The 20,644-nt window shown below is 48.5% G+C and overlaps 1 protein-coding gene across 2 annotated transcripts in view; it reads left to right on the top strand.

Moving 5' to 3' along the window:
* The window catches only part of LOC119382338 (transmembrane protein KIAA1109 homolog), a 961,129-nt gene that overhangs the window by 757,627 nt on the left and 182,858 nt on the right, over window positions 1–20,644 (top strand). For both annotated transcript variants that reach the window (XM_049412180.1, XM_049412181.1), the window contains exon 39: window positions 1,505–1,621. In XM_049412180.1, the coding sequence (XP_049268137.1) occupies window positions 1,505–1,621 (117 nt within the window). The remainder of the gene's footprint in view (window positions 1–1,504; window positions 1,622–20,644) is intronic.

Raw genomic sequence — 20,644 nt, forward strand, 5'->3', positions numbered from 1 at the left:
AGGCCGCCGGCTACTTCGTTCCTGCTCTAAAAAAAGAAAAGGCGAAAGGATGAGGCTGCCGGCTACTTCGTTCCTGCTCTAAAAAAAGAAAAGGCGAAAGGAGAAGGCCGCCGGCTACTTCGTTCCTGCTCTAAAAAAGAAAAGGCGAAAGGATGAGGCCGCCGGCTACTTCGTTCCTGCTCTAAAAAAGAAAAGGCGAAAGGAGAAGGCCGCCGGCTACTTCGTTCCTGCTCTAAAAAAAGAAAAGGCGAAAGGATGAGGCCGCCGGCTACTTCGTTCCTGCTCTAAAAAAAGAAAAGGCGAAAGGAGAAGGCCGCCGGCTACTTCGTTCCTGCTCTAAAAAAAGAGAAGGCGAAAGGATGAGGCCGCCGGCTACTTCGTTCCTGCTCTAAAAAAAGAAAAGGCGAAAGGATGAGGCCGCCGGCTACTTCGTTCCTGCTCTAAAAAAAGAAAAGGCGAAAGGATGAGGCCGCCGGCTACTTCGTTCCTGCTCTAAAAAAAGAAAAGGCGAAAGGATGAGGCCGCCGGCTACTTCGTTCCTGCTCTTAGGCGACTGTAACGCGGAGAAAGCATGAGAAAGAGAGAGAGAGAAAAAAAAGGAAAAAAAACATTCCGCAAGTTGGAGAATGCGCCCAACAGGAGTACAGTCTGAGCCCTCTCGCCCTCACGTTTTTCGAACGTATCGGGTGTCGGCGGACACGCGGTGCCACGAAGGTTGCGGGGCACAGCGAGTGCCGAAGTGCGCCTTCCAGCTCGCGTGGTGTTCGATATATCCGATGGCGGGTAAAAATACCGTTTGATATAAACGTGCGAATTTGTATACTTTTACAGAAGATTTTCAAGGGGATAATTTTCGAGTTCGATATAGCCGGAAATTCTATATATGTGGGTTCGATATATCCGTGTTCAACTGTACAGAGAAAAGGATCAAGGCCGCCCAGCTCTGCACTTCCTTCGGGCTTGGAAGTGCAGAACCCTTTCCTTCCTCCTTGTGCATTGATATTTATACGGTGACCATGGGCAATAAAACCTCAATTGTTAGTAGCAGTGTGTCCTCGGGTCTTCTTTTGTATCGTCGTGTTTCTTTGTGCTAAAACTTTCGATACAGCAGCGTAATAATTTGTACCATGTTTACTGGATAGACTTCCATCATTGTACATTGCAATGGTTGTTTGAGATTAAAAATGGAAGTGGTAGTGCTGCCTATGCATGCAGCACATATTGTTGTACAATGTTTTGGAAAGTGTGCTCTGGGTGTTTTACCACATTGATTTTTCACATAGCTTTATTATTTATTTGCAGAAACATGACAGGAAATTTAACTGCCTCTGGCAAATAATCTTCATATTAGTAAATTACTTGACCATACTTTCTTTAGACTCATGGCGAATAGGTCAAACTGAACTGTGCTACGTAGGCACGTAGCACTTCCAGGCTTGCACCCATGCTTGATCTGTGCGGCGCTCTAGTGTTGCCTGCTTGGCTGTTTTTTTTTTTTTTTCAGGTGCACTACAATTCATGGACCATGGGAGGGGATAGTCCAGTTGATCCACCTGCTCGGAAAGGAGGCACAAAAAAGGCTACACTATTTGCTTGGATAACATTGCAAAGCATTCCAGAGGTATGACTGCATGAAACTGTACTTAATGTGGGAAGCTTAGATAGTCAAATATGTTAACCTTATGTAACTCACAAATTCTGAAGTAGCGGGCCTGGCATGGACAATGTGCCGTGTGGCACATTACATGGATGCATGTTTCGCAGCAGCCCATCCCCAGATAGCCACTTTGTTTCCATCTGTTGGCTGCACCACTTTTTGGCCACCACAGACCTACCTCCGGTTATGCATTGCTGTGCTGCCTCCTCCCTGCGCTCTTTTTCATCCTCCCCTGTGACCATTGTTTGCTCAGTTGCACTGATGGTGCAAAATGCGTGAATGGGTGCTTAAAAGGGCCCTGCACCCTCAATTACGCACGTTGTTTTTACCGGCCGTTTGCTTTCTATGGGTCTTGATGACTGCTGTGGCACCAACGAAAGCGGCGAGAACGAAGCGTTTGATATTTTAATTTGCTTCCGAAATGGTTTTCCGCGCCGATTGCAGCGTCGTACAACGACAATTTCTGTTACAGGAAGTGAGGTATCGTGCATGACTTATGCTGTTCGTTTTGATTGGTGGCAAATAAATAATATATATTACACGCTTGCGACACACTCAGTATGTGGAATTTACTCATTTTAATGTGTTTAATGCTCGTTACAGCTGCAAAAAGGACACCAATTTGTGCATTGATTTTAACTTATCAGAAACTGCGACACAGATGGCGCTGCCGAACGGCCTACTCAAGGCGCTGCCTTCATCAATACACTGTGCTTTGCATTTCTGCCTTACACAGATTTTCCATGTGCTCGAGGTGTCTAGGTGTGTTTGCGTATCTACCATCAACTGCTGATGTCGTCCTTGGTATTTGTCACCTGCAAGCATTGTGTTGAGTAAACTTGATTGTGTGCACGTCAAAAGGAGTGGCGCCCGCTTGCGACTAGAAGGCCACCATGTGCTGCGGGGTTCCGGTATGGCAAAATGTAAGTCGCGTTTTGATTGGAAGCAGACCAAACTCCAGTGACATGTCACTGGGCGAGTGAAATACGAAAGGATACGCCACTTTCTGTCATCTGCTTTTATTTTGAATTTGTAAGTTCAATAACTTCCGTTTCCGTGCGTCTATCTCTAAAATTCTTTTTGCATTCATCTCAGGACGATACAAGGAACGCGTTCCGATGTAAAAATCGGAGGGTAAAATATGGGTGCAGGGCCCCTTTAAGACCTACATGTAGAGGGCGTGTAAGTGCCAAGTGCATGCGTAACTCTAGTAACTCTAGCTAAGTTGGTTATGGGGCGCCCTCTGTTGGATGTAGTACATAACGGGTGTACTGATAATAAACTGGGGTCCCCCGCATGGGCGTCTGCGCAAGCAGGCGCTTGGTGTGTAGCAACACAACAGACCCGAGCTAATGGGGGTTTTGACCCCTCCCATGCCCCGCCGGGCATGGCTTTACCGTGTCCGGGGAAAAGGGTATCCTGGGGGTGGCCGAAACCAGGTGCTTAGACATTTAAGGCCCCCCAGCAGAGGCAACACACCCCTTTGGCCCCGGCTTCACGTAGAAGGCACCCCTGGGCTGACCTACCCAGGGGAAATTGACAGTCGCCTTTTCCTGTCTGTCTCTCCCCGCGCCTTTGTCTTTCTGTCTCACTTTCAATCATCTACTTGTCTTTTCCGTTTACTTCTACCTGGCGGCAAGGGTTAACCTGTTGTGGCTATCCTACCTAGGGTAAACCATATTTGGTTATAGTAGTAACGGCGTACTGCTGGCTTAGTGCAGACTTCTCACATGTTCTGCCACGTCCCCTTGTTGGGCTCTGTTTTGGGTGGTAGGCGCCGTTGCCGAACAAGTCACTTTTCTCATGGGACCTCCGAAGCTTTCTCCAACCGATCGTGCCCCAAAAAGGGTAAGCACAGACGCAGCTTCTCTCTTTTCCCCGAAATACAAAGAAGCTTTCCCGAAATACTGTGTCCCTCACTGTGAACAATCCGCAATGAAAGCTAGAGCAATGTCACCTTTCCTTGTGGCCAAGTGCCTAAAAGAGATCATCGGCACAGGTTATAAGGCTACAAAGGTGGCAAGTAGGGATTTGCTCTCGAACTAACACACCAGGAACAATACATCAAACTTTCGCATCTCGTTGCATTTGGCAACATTCCCGTCTCTACGAGCCCACACCGTACCATGAACACAGTGAAGGGCGTTGTATCCGACGAAGACTTGATGACGTTAAATGAAGAAGAACTTCTCAGTGGATGGAGGCACTAAGGTGTAACGAATGTGCACCGCATCTCAATCAGACGCAACAACACTGAAATCGCAACAACCTTCAGCTCAACCACTCTGCCTGAGACCCTTGAAACTGGCTATGTAAAACTTCATGTGCGACCATACATTCCAAACCGGAGACATTGTTTCAAATGCCAGCGATGTGGACATGGATCTCAGAGCAGCCGAGGGCAGCTTACTTGCGCTAAGTGCGGCACCACCGCCCACAGTACTGACGATTGCGGAAATGATGAGGTCCACTGTGCAAACTGCAATGGCAGTCACCCCGCATATTCCAGAGCTTGCCCGGCCTGGAAGAAAGAAAGATAAATAATCACTGTAAAGGCAAAGGAAAATATAACATTCCGCGAAACAAGGCAAAGGATTTCATTGTCATTCCCACTGAAAACATCTTTCGCCGAAGTGGTGCAACGAGGGGCAGTACCACAACGGCCCCTGGCGGTAGCCCGGACCACGCCTAGAGTGCCCAGGCTAAAGCCACTTCTCCCTATGGTGGGAGCAGCCAGTGCTGCACTGCCCACTATCAATATGCCCACACCAGTGGCCTCCACAATCTCTGGCAGCAGCCAGGTCAATGACGAGGCCGAGGGGGTCCCATCGACCTCTGGCTTGGTGGGGGCAAAGACGTCGTCTACCAGGGCAAAGTCTACACTACGCAAACACCGCTCGGTAGAGCGATTGTCTGGCGCCTCTCGAAGAACCGTTCTTCAACAACACTGTCATCTTGCACCAACATAGAGATAAAAGGGCACGGGAACTCATGGAAGCATACTTCATTAAAGATGCGGGAGATGATTCCATATCTGAGCCGTCCGTTTGCCTTTTAGATTGTGAACCACGTAAGCTTAATGAGTTCTTTGACTACAGGTAACTTTTGCGCATGCGTTGTTGGTTGTCATGTGCTTGAATTTTTCTTTCAATAAACTTCAGTTGTTAGACAGCGCTCGTCTTGTGTCCTCTTCTTTGTGCTCCGTCCCGTTCGCACTGAGAGATTTTCAAAAAGTGTATCCACAGTGCTTCCAATGCTTTTTGAATTCTGTATGCTTACTTGGGCTCCTCTTTTTCTTGGCGTAGACCGCGTCCACTGTTTTTTCTTTTGCTGACATTTCTTTCAGCTGTAGCGTCGCCTGTTCACTTGCTCGACACAAATGGATTGCTTTCTCTAAGTCAGTGGTCGGGTCACCAAGAAGTTTTTCGCGGACGTCATCGTTTGAAATGCCTACGATGAAGCGGTCTCTCAGGAGCTCGTCGGTCAGGTTGCCAAATTGACACTTGTTAGCCTGCAACCTCGCTGCTGTCAGGAAATCTGTAAAGCTCTCGCCTTCTTGTTGCTTCATCTTGTTCAACTTGTACCGCTCATAGGCGGGGTTGATCTTCGGCGTGAAGTGTTCCTTGAACTTCGCCTTTACTGCTTCGACATCCTTGCTCTCCGCCTCGCTCATTGTGAACGTCTTGTAAGTCTTCTGCGCTTCGGACCCGATCGCAGTCATGAAGTTGGCAACTTGCACTTCCGGCGGTTACCGCTGTCGCTTACCAATTGTAGCTTTGGAGCCAATCTTCCCACTCGTTGGGGCTGAGAGACGCGATGTCCAGAGGTTATGGCGGGCGGAGCCCATTGTCCGCTGCCATTTTCTTTTCCCACGCCTTCGCGACTACGTCGGCTCACTTTGCAGCTGCCGTTCTCGGTCCTGTGCGCTCGCTTCTTCTGTGCTACTTGTTCCTCTTAGCTTCGCCGTCTCGATCCCGCTTCTGACACCATGTGATGTCTTTAGAATTTTTTATTAACATTATACGTAGGTTACAAGGAACAGGCCGTGCTTCAGCCTGGGAGGCATAGGAGTTAGTGATGTCTTTTTCGATGCGGCCGCCTACGTTACAGTTGGAAAGGAGATCTACACAAAATGAGGCATACAATGCACCATACTGCCTAGCAGAGCTACGAGCAGCGCTGAACTGTTGCAACAAGTCTGCACCAGGTTCTGATTATATTGTATACGAAATGTTAACACACTTTTCCCACGAAACACAAAAAACACTCCTTTCCTTCTACAATGCCATATAGTTTTCCGGTGAGATCCCTTCTTCCTGGAAAGAGGCTATCGTGATTCCTATTCTGAAACAGGGCAAAGATCCATCCTCTGTAAGTAGTTACAGACCCATAGCGCTAACAAGTTGCCTATGTAAAGTCTTTGAAAAAATGATAAACTGACAGTTAATACATTTCCTCGAAACGAATAAATTACTTGACCCGTACCAGTGCGGATTTCAAGAGGGTCGATCCACAACCGACCACTTAATCTGCATTGAGTCACAGATTCGCAAAGCATTTGGCCATAAGCAATTCTTCTTCACAGTATTCCTTGACATGGAAAAAGCATACGATACAACATGGCACTTTGGAATACTGAGAGACTTCTCACACTTCGGTGTGCAAGGTAGGATGTTCACCATAGTCGAAAGTTATCTATCCAATCGCACATTTCGTGTTCAAGTGGGCAATGTTTTCTCCCAACCATTTGTTCAGGAAACAGGAGTACCACAGGGTGGTGTCCTGAGTAGCACCCTTTTATTGTGATAGCAATTATATGGACAGTCTCGACGGGCTTTTGCCATCGCCGTCATGTCCTTCCGGTATAAAGTCCAAATTGATAAGATCTCCCCGCACATTGTATGTTCTACCGCGTGTAAAAGCGCGCGAGCGAGGGCGACGAACGCGGCCGAAGCACAGTTCAAGCAAGACGGCCCATCGCTCGGAGGGTGCATGCAATAACATCACCCCGCTCGGAAGGCCTGCTGTCGAAGCAGACAGGAAATGCCCCGCCCGTCTAACGAGCCTTAAAAGACACGAAGGGGGGGGGGGGGGGGAGAGTGTCGCGTCTCATCAGGAGGAACTTTGAATCTAGGGGCGCGGTGGCGATCACTGGCGCGCGCGCTATCTCGAAAGTTATCTCAGTGGGCGGCTCGTATACCCTTCTACGTGCTGCGCTCTCAACGCAAAGTGACTTGCGGGGAGCATCTCTCTCTGGAGTGGCCGTATTCTCTTACACCAGCGTTTTGTATTTACGCGAGATCGGATGCAAAACAGTTGCCAGCCTCACTTCGTGTTACACTACAATTTGTTGCTATCGCATTCATTGCTTCGCACTTGCGGTGAAACTGTGACTTTTTTATTATAAAAGTGAATTTCTTACGTCTGCACCCCACATAACGTGTTCTATTCCACTTGTGTGGATGATGTCCAGATCGGCTTTAAGTCTTGTAATCTTGCAATGTGTGAGTGGCATGTTCAGCTCTCTCTGAACAAGGTGTCTAAATGGGCAACGAAAACGGGTTCAGGTTATGTCCACAAAAGAGCACCTGTGTTCTCTTTTCTAAAAAGAGAGGCCTCCACCCAAATCCCGAAATTGACTTGCATGGCTAGCGGTTACCTGTAGAGGCAGAACATAAATTTCTAGGCCTAAATATAGACTCTAAACTCACCTTTATATCACACGTCAAGCATATAAAAAACAGGTGTATGAAAACAACGAACATCCTAAAAGTGCAGTCACGAACTGCATGGGGTAGTGACAGGAAGGGCCGGATGAATCTATACAGAAGCCTCATTCGCACGCACCTAGATTACGGGGCCATTGTTTATCAGTCTGCGACACCAAGCGCCTTGAAGATGCTTGACTCTGTTCACCACCTAGGCATTCGCCTTTCTACGGGTGCTTTTCGAACGAGCCCCATAGAAAGCCTCTACGTTGAATGCAACGAGTGGTCGCTCCACCTGCAGAGATCTTGCATGTCCGTTTTATTTACCTGAAAGACAAAGCAGACAAAGAACACCCCGCACACTCTTCTGTCCATGATTTCTCGAGTTCTGCCCTCTTTAAAGGGACCGACAACTGATTTTCCTCGACCCACTTCTTTACAGTGCAACAGAAAGCTCACCCTTCGGAGTGTTTGTAACTGCAGTATTTAATCCCAAAAGCACGTAGTTATTTTACAAGCAGTCTTTTACAATCTGAAAGGCTCTAAACACGGACGTAACTTTCCTCCAGCAACGCTGAGAATTGATAGCGATGCCACCAGCCCTTCTCGCGATTTGTGGAAGCTATCGTTGTTCTGCTTTCGCAGGAGTTCCTGTAACTATGCTTAGCCACCTTTATTTATATTGTCACGTGGTCATGACGTCGACGAAGGCATCAGCCGGTGTGTTCAAGACGAAACTCTTTATTTTGCTGAACTTGTGGCCGGGAAATGAAAACTCAAACTTAAGCAATACACGCTGTACACTGATAGCCGCGAACTGGGCATCGGCTGTTGATAATCTGCTCATGGCTGGGACGCGCCGTCTTTTATACATCACGCATCGAACTTTCCAGGCTTATCACTGGCGGTCGCGCAAGCTCCGGAATAATCTAGGCTATTCGCGTCCTGCGCACAATCTTAACAAAACGATCTACTACAATCGCAAAGCTTCTCGAACACTGCGGCGCTGAAAGCGTCGAGCATTGATAACCATCCTTGCTGGTCAAACACGAATACATCAAAATAAAACAAGTGGGCGTGGCATTGCCCCCCTCTGAAGAAGCATCATTCCGATGCTTGTGTAAGAACATAGAAGAGAAAAAAACAAGCGCATACACAAATAAATTAAAATAACAAAGGAAACAGTAGAGTCCCCAGGTTCGCTAATGCGCAAAAAACGGCTTAAGGCGCACGACATGGCACCGCTGGGAGTTCGTAATGCCGTCCAGGATGACCTCGTAGTCAAGAGCGCCGAGACGTCGAAGAACCTTGTATGGCCCGAAGTATCACCAAAGGAGTTTTTCGCTAAGCCCACGTCGGCGTATCTGCCGGCGTCTACACCCAAACACGGCTGCCGGGGTGGTATTCCACAAAGCGTCGTCGAAGATTGTTATGGCGGCTATCGGTCGCCTGCTGATTCTTGATGCATAGGCGGGCAAGTTGTCAGGCTTCTTCGGCGCACTGAAGGTAAATGATGACTTGGAAGTTTTCTTCCTCGGGGAGGTTGGGTAACATGGCACTGAGTGTCGTTGCCGGGTTCCTTCCGTAGACAAATGTGTAGGGCGTCATCTGCATCGTTTCTTGCGCGGCCGTATGCGAAGGTGACGTACGGAAGGATGGCATCCCAGGTCTTGTGTTCGACGTTGACATACATGGCCAGTGTGTCGGTGATGGTCTTACTTAGGCGCTCGGTGAGACCATTGGTCTGTGGGTGGTAGGCGGTGGTCCGGCAGTGGCTTGTTTGGCTGTAGCTCAAGATCGCCTGAGTTAGGTCACCAGTAAAGGCCGTACCTCTGTCGGTGATGAGGACCTCTGGGGCGCCACGACACAGGACGATGTTCTCAACACAGAACTTGGCTACCTCAGCGGCACTGCTTTTGGGCAGGGCCCTTGTTTCGGCGTGCCGAGTGAGGTAGTCGGTAGCTACGACGACCCACTTGTTCCCGGAAGTCGACGTCGGGAACGGCCCCAGTAGGTCCATCCCGATTTACTGAAACAGCCGGTGAGGTGGTTTGATTGGCTGCAGAAGACCCGCTGGCCTAGTCCGTGGTGTCTTCCGTCGCTGGCAATCTCGGCAAGTTTTGACGTCGTGGGCGACGTCAGCAGCAAGGCGAGGCCAGTAGTATCTTTCTTGTATTCTCGCGAGCATGCGCGAAACACCGAAGTGTCCAGCCGTCGGGTCATCGTGTAAAGCTTACAGAGCCTGTGCACGTAATGCTGAATGTATCATGAGGAGGTAGTTGGCCCGGAGTGGCGAAAAGTTTTTCTTTAGGAGCACGCCATTCCTCAAGAAAAACGACTCCAGTCCTCGCTTGAATGCCTTTGGAACAACGGTGGCCTTGCCCTCGAGGTATTCAACAAGACCCTTGAGTTCCGGGTCAGCTCGCTGTTGTTCGGCGAAGTCATCAGCACTTAAGGTTCCCAAGAAGTAGTCACCATCCTGGTCGTCGTGTGGCGGTGGGTGAACGGGGGCACTGGACAGGCAGTCGGCGTCGGAGTGGTTTCGTCCGTACTTGTAAACGACGGTAATGTCGAATTCCTGAAGTCGCAGACTCCACCGTGCAAGGCGACTTGAAGGGCCCTTAAAGTTAGCTAGCCAACACAAGGCGTGGTGGTCACTCACAACTTTGAAAGGCCTGCTGTAAAGATAGGGGCAGAACTTTGATGTAGCCCAGATGATGGCAAGGCACGTGCTCCTTTTCTGTTGTGGAATAGCTGGCTTCCGCCTTGGATAGCGACCGGCTAGCATAAATGACGACCCTTTCTAGTCCGTCAGTCCTTTGCACTAGGACGGCTCCGAGCCCAAGCTGCTTGCGTCGTTGTGGATTTCCGTGTCGGCGTATTCGTCAAAGTGCGCAAGTATCGGCGGTGTCTGCAGGCGTCGTTTCAGTTCTTGAAATGCTTCGACTTCTGCCGTTCCCCACTTCAATACCTTGTCTGTTTTCGTGAGGTGCGTTAGCGGCTCGGCAGTCCTTGAAAATCCTTTGGCGAAACGCCTGTAATAGGTGCACAAGCCCAGAAATTGGCGTACGGCCTTGTCGATGGGCGGCAGAAAGGCAGCGATGGCAGCTGTTTTCCGCGGGTCCAGGTGAACTCCAGACTTGCTAATCACGTGGCCCTAGAACAAGAGCTACCCGTACGCAAAGCGACACTTTTTTGGCTTCAGGGTGAGTCCGGAGCTCTTGATTGCTTGAAGTACAGCTCCAAGCCACCGTAGGTGTTCGTCGAAGTTTGAGGCAAACACAACGACGTCGGCCAAGTAGACGAGGCAAGTCTGCCACTTCAAGCTTGCCAGTACTGTATGCATAACGCGTTGGAAAGTCGCTGGCGCCGAGCAAAGACCGAAGGGCATGACCTTGAACTCGAAGAGTCTGGTGTTATGAAGACAGTCTTCTCTCCGTCTCTCTCGTCGACTTCGAGTTACCAGTAGCCGGTCTTGAGGTCCATCAGCGAAAAGTACTTCGTTCTGTGGAGTCGATCCAGGGCATCGTCTATACGTGGGAGAGGATACACGTCCTTCTTTGTGATTTTGTTCAGGCGGCGATAATTGACGCAGAATCGCAGGGTCCCGTCTTCCTTTTTCACTAACACCACGGGTGACGCCCACAAACTCATGGACAGCTGGATGATGTCGTCGCACAGCATATCGTCGACTTGTTTCTTTACGGCCTCGCGCTCTCGCGTCGAAACTCTGTACGGGCTCTGACGGAGCGGTCTGGCACTTTCTTCTGTAATGATGTGATGTTTTGCGACTGGGGTTTGCCGAATTCTTGTCGTCGAAAAGCAGTCCTTGTATCGCAAGAGCAGGGTGTTGAGCCGTTCTTGCTTATGCTTCGGAAGGCTGGGATTGATGTCAAAAGCTAGTTGAGGAGATTGGTTTGTCGGAGTAGGCTAGAAAAAATCGGCGGCAGCGAAAGCATTGGTGGCTTCCACCAGTGATTCCACTCCTGCGCCAAAGTGCGCCAAATTGTATTTACTGCGCCATCCTGATAATATCGACGAAATTTGTGCCAAAGCCTCGGGTTTGGGGGCGTCTATCACCGGCAATCGCACCGCCGGTGCGTCAGAACATGTGCAGCTCGATTTTGGGGCTGCCAGTAAAGTCGCAATCGTGGACCAAGAATTATTCCGCTGAATAAATAGCGCTCGCGCGTGCGTTCCGAGTAAGCCACGATGCCATGCACGGTGCCGACGCAGCTTCTGTTCTGCAAGTCGGCTTGACAGCAAAACGCGCTCTCCACAGAGGCTCGTGACATCTAGGCCTATCGGTAGCGAGAAAGTGCGACGGCGATTCATTGGCGGACGTCGTCTGTTCCAGAAACGCTGCTGATAGCTCGTTTCAAGCGTCGCACGGCACGTAAGGAAAGCAATGTTCAGTAATAACTACATGAGTGCCGCTAAAATGTGTCACTTCTGTTTCCGGACATCGCGGAATGAAATCTGGGATCGCTCGCAGTAGATATATGGGACAATATCGAATTTTCCTTGCTTCACGTTTATGGAAGAGCACGCGAACGGTGGAAACGCGTTGACACTTTTCCTCAGATATACTTTATCCATGAATCTTCATCCAGAACAGCTTTTTCGTAATTCCTTCCGCCAGCACGTCTGAGTTTGTAATCACTCTGCGGTAAATAGCCCCTAAAAGGCCCTGCGCTTTCGAGCTCACGTGCTAGGGTTCCAATTCGAATTTTTTGCTTGCTTTTTTAAAAATGTCATCTCATTAGTAAAATCATATCTCCTGGTCGGAGCAGCCGCAAATGCGCAGCTGTCATTAGCGGGCCCGTCGCTGACGGCCCACAGTGAAATGGCTACGCCATGTTACACATCCGCCCCTCGCTTTCGGGGATCAATAGCTAACGGTTAAAAAAACTCAGTTTCGCTTAAGAGCGAAGCAATGAATGCGATACCAAAAAATTGTATTGTGAAACGAAGTAAGACTAGCAGCTAACTCTTTTGGATCCGATCTCGCGTAACTCAACAAAACGCTGGTTTAAGGGAATATGGCCCTTCCAGGAACCGAAGCGTTTTCTTGCTCTGAGTTCTCTAAACGCGAAGTAAGCGTTGAGAGCACAGCAAGTTTACGAGCCGTCTCCTGATGCCTCGAGATAGCGCGCGCGCAAGCGACTGCGCCCTTCGAAAGATGCGCTCCCCCCCCCCCCCTTCCGCTCCCCTGGTGTCCCTTCATGCTTCTTACGAAAGACGGGCAGGGCGTTTCCTCTCTGTTTGATCAGCAATCGACGGCAGGCCCGCACGCGGGAAGATGTTATCTCATGCGCTGTCAGTGCGGCGGAGACAGACGGCCGGCTAGTTTAATCTCCGCTTCAGCCGCGTTCGTCGCCAGCGCTCGCGAGCTTTTACCCGCGGCTAGAATGCGCGTAGTGATGTTATTAATTTGGACTTTATACGGAAAATTACGGCAACGGCGACGGCAAAAATCCGCCGAGAGTGTCCATATAATTGCTATCGCAAGGGTCAATGTACTGGGCAGATTTTGCGCCCCCCCCCCTCTTAGGTGATGGGGGGGGGGGCTGCCCCCCCTGTGCGCATGCCTATGCTCCTGAGATTATTTTTTCCATGAGATTTGCAATGAATCGAAATATTTCTAGCCTTCATAAGAGCCCCATAATAATACTCAGGTGCTTGAATGTTAATGCAATATGCTTCTGTGTTGCACTCCAGGATGTAAAATTCGCTGCTCCAAAGTGCTCCCAGATGCAAAATTATCTGCTCCAAAGTGCTCCAAGATGAAACTTTTGCTGCTCCAAAGTGCTCCAAAACGGAAATTTTGCTGCTCCGAAAATTGCTACAAATCAGAAGTCCTCGGTAGCATCACTGCTTCCACAATTTCTTCGATGTAGGCGACCATCGTGCCTTTGCTCACGTGCTTATACTCGTTGCTGAAATTAATTAGCATCACTGTTGCTTTTCCTCCCCATAACTCGGCTACTCCTCTGGCGACGCAAATCTCACAGTTAATCAACTGGTGCTGGTCGCCTTCGACGATGCCTTCCTGGTCTGCTGATTTCTGAGTGCCGACGGAAATGATGACGCTGGAGCAAGGGGAATCGTGACCTGGTCTTCCAGCACATTCAAGGCGTGCTTTCCAGGCAAAGTGTGCAGCAGTAGTGCTTTTTCTGTGGATAGTGTTATCAACTTGGATCTCAGGTCAATGTCTGCACCATGAGTGCTTAAGAAGTCCATGCCAAGGATGACATTTCTCGAGCAACGCTGCAGGACTATGAAGTTCGCGGGATAAATCCGGTTGTTTATGGTGAGTCTTGCTGTGCAGACTCCCTCTGGCGTTACTAGATGACCTCCAGCTGTCCGGATTTCGGGGCCTTCCCAAGCTGTCCTAACTTTCTTCAGCTTCGTGGCGAACGGTCCACTGACGACAGAATAGTCGGCTCCAGTGTCGACGAGAGCTGTGACGCTATGGCAATCGATAAGAACGTCGAGGTCGCTAGTTCGTCGTCTCGCGTTGCAGTTAGGTCGTGGCGTTGGGTCACGGCTACGTCGGTTTGTTCCCCTACTTCCCCGTTGCGTCGTCAGGTCTTGCGCAGTTTGGTCGTCAGCACTCCGTCCAGTGTGCATCGTGTTCTTAAGGTTTCGTCATGGCGTCGTCGTGGGCAGCGGAGGATCTTCGGTAGTTCGTCGTACAGCAACCGCACCTCCATCGGTTGCTACCCTTAGTTTTCCGGATACGGGCTAGGTGACCGGCCCTGGCTTGGGCCAGTGTGTGGTCGGCGTTGGGGAGAGATGTGGCGACGGCAATCGCGAAGATCCTCAGGGTGTCCACTGCGCTCCTGCGAGGTAGTCAGCGATGTCACGTGATCGTTTACTCCGCAGTGGACGCGGAGCGTCAATGGCGAAACCACGCAGTCCCATCTGTCAGTACTGGCAGTGGCGGTAAGTGTGGCCAGCTTCTCCACAATGGTAGCATAGTGGGCGGTGGTCGGGGGCGCGCCAAACGTCGGTCTTCCTCGGCGTGTATCGCTGGCCGGCTGGTGGGCGGTCTGACGTCGGTGGTGGCAGCAGAACTGATAGGGTGGCGCAGCGTCTTGACGTGGGCGAGGAGGGGGAGGGTGTGGTGTCGGGCTGCAGCAGCATAGCTCATTGCTTGCAGCTGCAGCTGCAGCTGCGCTGACTCGGGGGTGCCCAGCGACTGCTCGATTTCCTCTCGGACGATGTCTCCTATCGAGGCAACTTGAAGCTGGCACAACGGGAACATTCAACGAAGTTCTTCGCGCACTACGGCTTTTATGGTCTCGCGCAGATCGTCGGAGCCGACAGCTTGAACCACTGCGCTGTCTTGGATCAAGCGGCAGTTGTACTGGCGGGTTCGCATTTCCAGCGTCTTCTCTATTGTTGTTGCCTCAGAGAGAAATTCCTGCACGGTATTCAGTGGATTCCTCATAAGTCCAGAGAAGAGCTGTTCCTTTACTCCTTGCATGAGGAAACAAACCTTCTCTTCAGGCATATTGGGGTCAGCGTGGCGGAACAGCTGGGTCATTTCTTCCGCGAAGAGTGCCACGTTTTCGTTCGGCATCTGCACGCGGGTCTCAGGCAAAGCCTCAGCCCTCTCTTTGCGGACGACGCTCTTGAACGTAGCAGGGAACCTGGCGTGAAAAATGTCCCACGTTGTCAGGCTTCGCTCTTGGTTCTCGCACCAGGTCGGAGCGGCATCTTCCAAAGCGAAGTAGACATGCCGTAGCTTGTCTTCGCTGGTCCAGGCATTGAAAACGGCGACTCAGTCGTAGGCTTCGAGCCAGCTTTCCGGCTCTTCGAAAGACGATCTGCGGAAGGTTGGCGGCTCCTTGGGCTGCCGGAGAAAGATCGGTGCTGGCGGCACAGTGGCTGTCATCGTGGCCGCTTGCTTTGTCGTCTTGGCTCTTGTAATGTCAGGTAGGGATCCGAACTCCGGTTGTAGTCCTAGGTGCCTGCGGTTAGCTCGACGATCGGGATGTCTTTCGGGTCTTCTTGTTGACGACGTGGACTTGGATTACGGTCTTGCGGGGGCATCCGGAACATGGACAAAGCAGCACCTCCACCAGATGTCACGTGGTCGTGACGTCGACGAAGACAACAGCCGGTGTGTTCAAGGTGAAACTTTTTATTTGGCCGAACTTGTGGCCGGGAAATGGAAACTTAAACTACAGCAATACACGCTGTACACTGATAGCGGTGAACTGGGCGTCGGCCGTCAATAATCTGCTCATGGCTGGGATGCGACGTCTTTTATACATCATGCATCGAACTTTCCAGACTTATCACTGGTGGTTGCGCAAGCTCCGGAATAATCTAGACTTTTCGCGTCTTGCGCCCAATCTTAACAAAACAATCTACTGCAATCGCGAAGCTTCTCGAACACTGTGGCGTGGACAGCGTCGAGCATTGATAACTGTCCTTAACAAGGACATTTATCAAGAAGTGGGTGTGGCAATAGCTTTTCAACTATTTTTGAAAATAACAAGCTGTTACAATGAGATGATGTGGCATTATACACCTTCCCTGTTTTTGTACCACGTTGTGTGCGCATGCGTCCAAGGTTGCCTGGGCCTGTGTCATGGGTGGCTTGTCCCGGCGTCCTTACTCTCTCGATGCACGAGCCAAGCTAAGTCATCGAAAACGTCGCTACACATATGTGCGGCCACGCCGTGTAGCAGCGCGCGTCATTTCTGAGACGAAGTGTAGGTAACAAAACTATGTCGCTCCAAGATCTTAGCGACCTGGAAACTGCATGCACGGTTGCATGAGCTTGCTGAAAAGTCCCTCAAGCCGCGCTGACGAGCATGGGGTCATTACGTCACGCGAAGGCAGCGCCACTTTAATGCATACTACTAAAGCTGGCCTCTATGTACATTTTTATGGAGTAATACTTTTTAATATAAAGAAAGAAACAATATTTCAATACTAACAAAAAATCGTCGACCGCGTACAGAAATCAAAGGTCACATGGCCGGGTTCATCGGATCGTTCATGTTTTTGCCGCCAGAGGCGTGCCACAGGTCATTTTTCGCAGCTTTCAATTAAGAAATAAAAATATAAATACATCTCTCGCGAAAAAAACAGGGTTGGTTTGAGTCAATGCGACAGACAATCTTTCCATCAGTGGAGTCATCTCATTTCATGTTCAGGGCAGTTGTCGGACCCTAACGGGGCACACTGGTCTTAGAGATGAAAAATCATGGAAAAAATCAATTTTCTGAATATAGTATTTTTGTAACATACAGGCATTGTCGCAAGGGCTGAGAAAGTTTCTTACATCTTGGATTGATATTTCAGCCCCAACAGCAATTTATATTACCAAAACAAGGTATATTTCGATTGAGAAAAAGCACGAAAATTGGGCTTTTATATTGCCATGCTCGCTTCTTCTTTTATTTTGATGTATTCGGGTTTGACCAGCAAGGGCGGTTATCAAAGCTCGACGCTGACCGCGCCGCATTTTTCGAGAAGCTTCGCGAGTGTAGTAGATCGTTTTGTTAAGATTGCACGCAGGACGCGAATAGTCTAAGGAATTCCAGTGCTTGCGCGACAACCAGTGATAAGACTGGAAAGTTCGATGCGTGATGTATAAAAGACGGCGCATCCCAGCCATGAGCAGTTGATCGATGGTCGATGCTCTGTTCACCGCTATCAGTGTATTGCTGTAGTTTGACTTTCAGTTTCCCGGCCACAAATTCGGCCAAATAAACAGTTTCATCTCGGACGTGCTGACTGCTGTCTTCGTCGACATCACGACCACGTGACAATATCGATATGCTGCTTCTGAATGAAAAGAGACAGGGCGTGCAAACACTGCAAAACCCTAGCCTTAGGTCCTAAATACTGTTTTAAGCCGAACCTGAAACCAATAGACGTTTTAAGTTTGCCGCGTACAATCACTAGACTTGTTTCTGAAGAAGAGCGTTCCCACTGCATTTCAGACTGCGTTGCTAGCATCAAGGGTTCTAATATGCATCTCAAGTGTTCTGATCCTATCCGGCCTTTGGTTAATTACTGTGTCGAGAAGAAACTCAGGCCAGTAATTTCAGATAAGGAAGGGTATTTTGTAATTATGCCGGACAGTTTGTTCTCAGAAAAAGCATTAACAGCCATAGAAAAGAATTTTAGGACGGTAAAACTTAAGCCATCGGTAGTTAGGCAACGTGCTGTCGACCTTTTGTTAAGACATAATCTTGAGAGGATAGCTTGTAATGTCAAGAAGGCTAAATCACTTACTTTAGAATTGTTTTTTTTCAGCCAAAACACATAAGAACGAGATTCCGTTTCGAGCAATCGTTTCAGAGCAAGGCACCTGGCAAGTCGCTGTATCTAGTTATTTGCAGAACTGCTTAACCTCTTTGAGTTTTTCAGACCCTTTTCGTATGCGTAATTCTCAGGCGCTAGTTCAATTCCTCTCAGAGGAGAACCCCGGCTGTTGTAAAGCTTTTAGTATGGATATTGAAGACTTATATTATTCTTTGCCGCATAAGGACTTGTTAAAATGTGTTAATGAATGTATTAACGAACAAGGCGACCAGACGGTTTTCACCGATAAATGTGGTGTTTCTACCGGGGCATTTCTAGAAATCCTTTCCATGTATTTAAAGTCGACGCTGGTAGGTTGGAAGGAAGGTGTTTATGTGTAGAAATCAGGGATATGTATTGGTTCTAAGGTTGCTCCGGTTCTTAGTGATTTATACCTTAGCAAGATTGACAATCTTTTGGAAGGCGCCTTAGGTAATTCGGTTATTAAGGTTTTTTGTTATGTGGACGACTACTTGATTTTTTGTAGTGATGAGGACTTTGAAAAGGTGGTAACTTCCGTGAGCGAAAAATTTGAATTAAATGGAGGAGGGCTGAGCTTTACTAAAGAGGTGCCTCAGAATAATGGAATACAATTTCTAGACATTTCCTTAACGTTCCAGAAGAACCACGTGTGCTGGCAGTATTCTCCTAGATCTTCCAAACCGCTGTTAAATTTTTCGTCGAAGCACTCGAAGGTTGTAAAAAACGGCATCGCCATGTCTTGCCTTAAGTCAGCCCTCACCAAGTCGTGTGAGCACAAAATGAGTGATAGCTTTAGCGCACAGGTTACGCGTCTTTTAGATGTAGGGTATCCTCGTGATGCAGTGGCCACGGTCGCTGAGCGTTTAAAGAAGTCTATTGTGTTAAGTCCGAGCATGGTTGCAGAAAGCGATAGGAAGAAACGTGTCGTAGGTATCCCGTACATTCATTGCATATCTCACAGGCTAAAGAAAGTAGGAAGTAGATACGGCGTTAATGTTGTTTTCACGGCTGCCAATAAGCTAGGTAAGATTTGTGCCGCTGTGCAGAGGAAGAATGAGCGAGTAAAAGACAAGAAGCGGACCGATAATTGTTTTGTAAAACACACCAACAAATTCACTGATTGCTGTACGAGTGTGGTGTATAAGGTCCCTTTCAGCTGCGGCCGCTTCTACGTAGGACAGACGGGCCGATGCATTAACCAGAGATTGTTGGAACATAAGAGATCGCTAACAGGAGGCTCACCATCTAATCTATCTTTACATTGTCGAGATTGTAAGTGCACGCCAAAATTTGATGAATGCGCAGTGTTGTACCGGCATAGAAATGAAGAAACGCGTCTGATGATTGAAGCATGGCATATCGAGAATAGTGGTAGCGCATGCGTGAGCCAACCGTCGATTAGCTTGCATAAAGATGAAATCAAATGCCTTAACAGTTATCTTCCACGTAGACCGCCACGCGTGCCGGATTGATAGGTTCGCCGGTTGCATGGGCATGCGCAGATAAGTTTTCGTGCCTTCTTTCTTTTCAGCCGTTGTGCGTCTCTTCAGTTGTTAGTCGGCGTTTGTGGTGTCCTGATCTCTTTCTTGTGTCCGTGTTTGCACGCCCTGTCTCTTTTTAGAATGAATACGTACCAACTAGCTCAGCTCTCTGTTATTCTGAATGACGTGTGCTGCAGCAGTAGGCATGCAGGTTATGTCCCTGGTGGAGATTAATCATCGAACAAAAATATTTCAATATCTCCTATTACATGTGGTTCAAAATAAGCTTTATCTGTTTTCTTGCATTTTCTCAAAACAAGCTTTTACTCACCCTGCTTGTTTGGTGCAACAATTGCTCAAGCTCTAGAATAGCTGCAGCTGTAACTTTTTTTGCTGTATGAAGCTAAATGCATAAAGCTTGAAATGCTGCAAGCATTTTTTTTTCTTCTTCTATAATTTTTTAAACTGCCTGTGTTCTTGATCGTTAGTAGCTGTATTGTAAATGCTAAATTTCAATGGGCTGCTAAATTGTTAATTGTTGTTCGATTTCAAAACTGCTTGCAGCAGTTCAATTCTTATTCGTTCTGCTTTCCACTCATGCATTAAACATAACTTTCTGCCCAGTTTATTATTATCTATTGTCTCACCAAATAATAGTAATTAATATTTAATTATCTCAATAACTATTTGAGTAAAAGAAAAAAATTACTGCACTTTTAAAATCAGCACAAAGAAATACATATACATCTGTGCTTTTTAATTGAATATGGTCAGAGAATGAACAAGATAACCCCACGTACCATGTCCCCCTTAACAATCGTCCTGTGGAGAGATAGCCCTACTCACTTCTTGTCAGGGCCCTCGCTGAGGAAATGGGTGTGCCACTTCATGAACCCCGTTTGATGGCTGCCGCTGCATATCTCTCGCTGTGGCAGTGGCAGCTCATAGACTGTGACATATCCTTTGTAGAAGTAACGAAACACGCACCTATTGCACATATATGTACTCACTTTCTCGAACTGTAGCACAAATACACCTGTCCTGAATTCTTTATGGATGCTTCAAAGTCTCACACTGGTGTGTCCTGTGCAGCCTTTGGTCCATCCTTTTCAGATTCCGGTATTCTGCACCCCAATTCAAGTATCTTCAGAGCAGAAGATTACACGATACTTGTGGCCGTTAAACACATTAAGGAATTAAAATTAATACACGCATTCATATACACAGATTCTCTGAGCGTCGTAAAAGCTTTGAAAACTTTGAAAAAGCATAAAAATCCTCTCCTTGTGTCGCTGTACTCCCGTTTATGCACCCTCTACACTCTCAAACAACATGTTGTAGTGTGCTGGGTGCCAGGGCACCGCGAGATTGGGAGAAGTGTGTTGGCGGACCAACTAGGATGCCTCAGCCCATGACAACGCTGCCACTAATACATCAATAGCTGTCCTTGCACTTGAACTTAAACACCTGCTAAAAGAAAAGCT

This window comes from Rhipicephalus sanguineus, chromosome 2 (assembly GCF_013339695.2).
Source record: "Rhipicephalus sanguineus isolate Rsan-2018 chromosome 2, BIME_Rsan_1.4, whole genome shotgun sequence".
Lineage (NCBI taxonomy): Eukaryota > Metazoa > Arthropoda > Arachnida > Ixodida > Ixodidae > Rhipicephalus > Rhipicephalus sanguineus.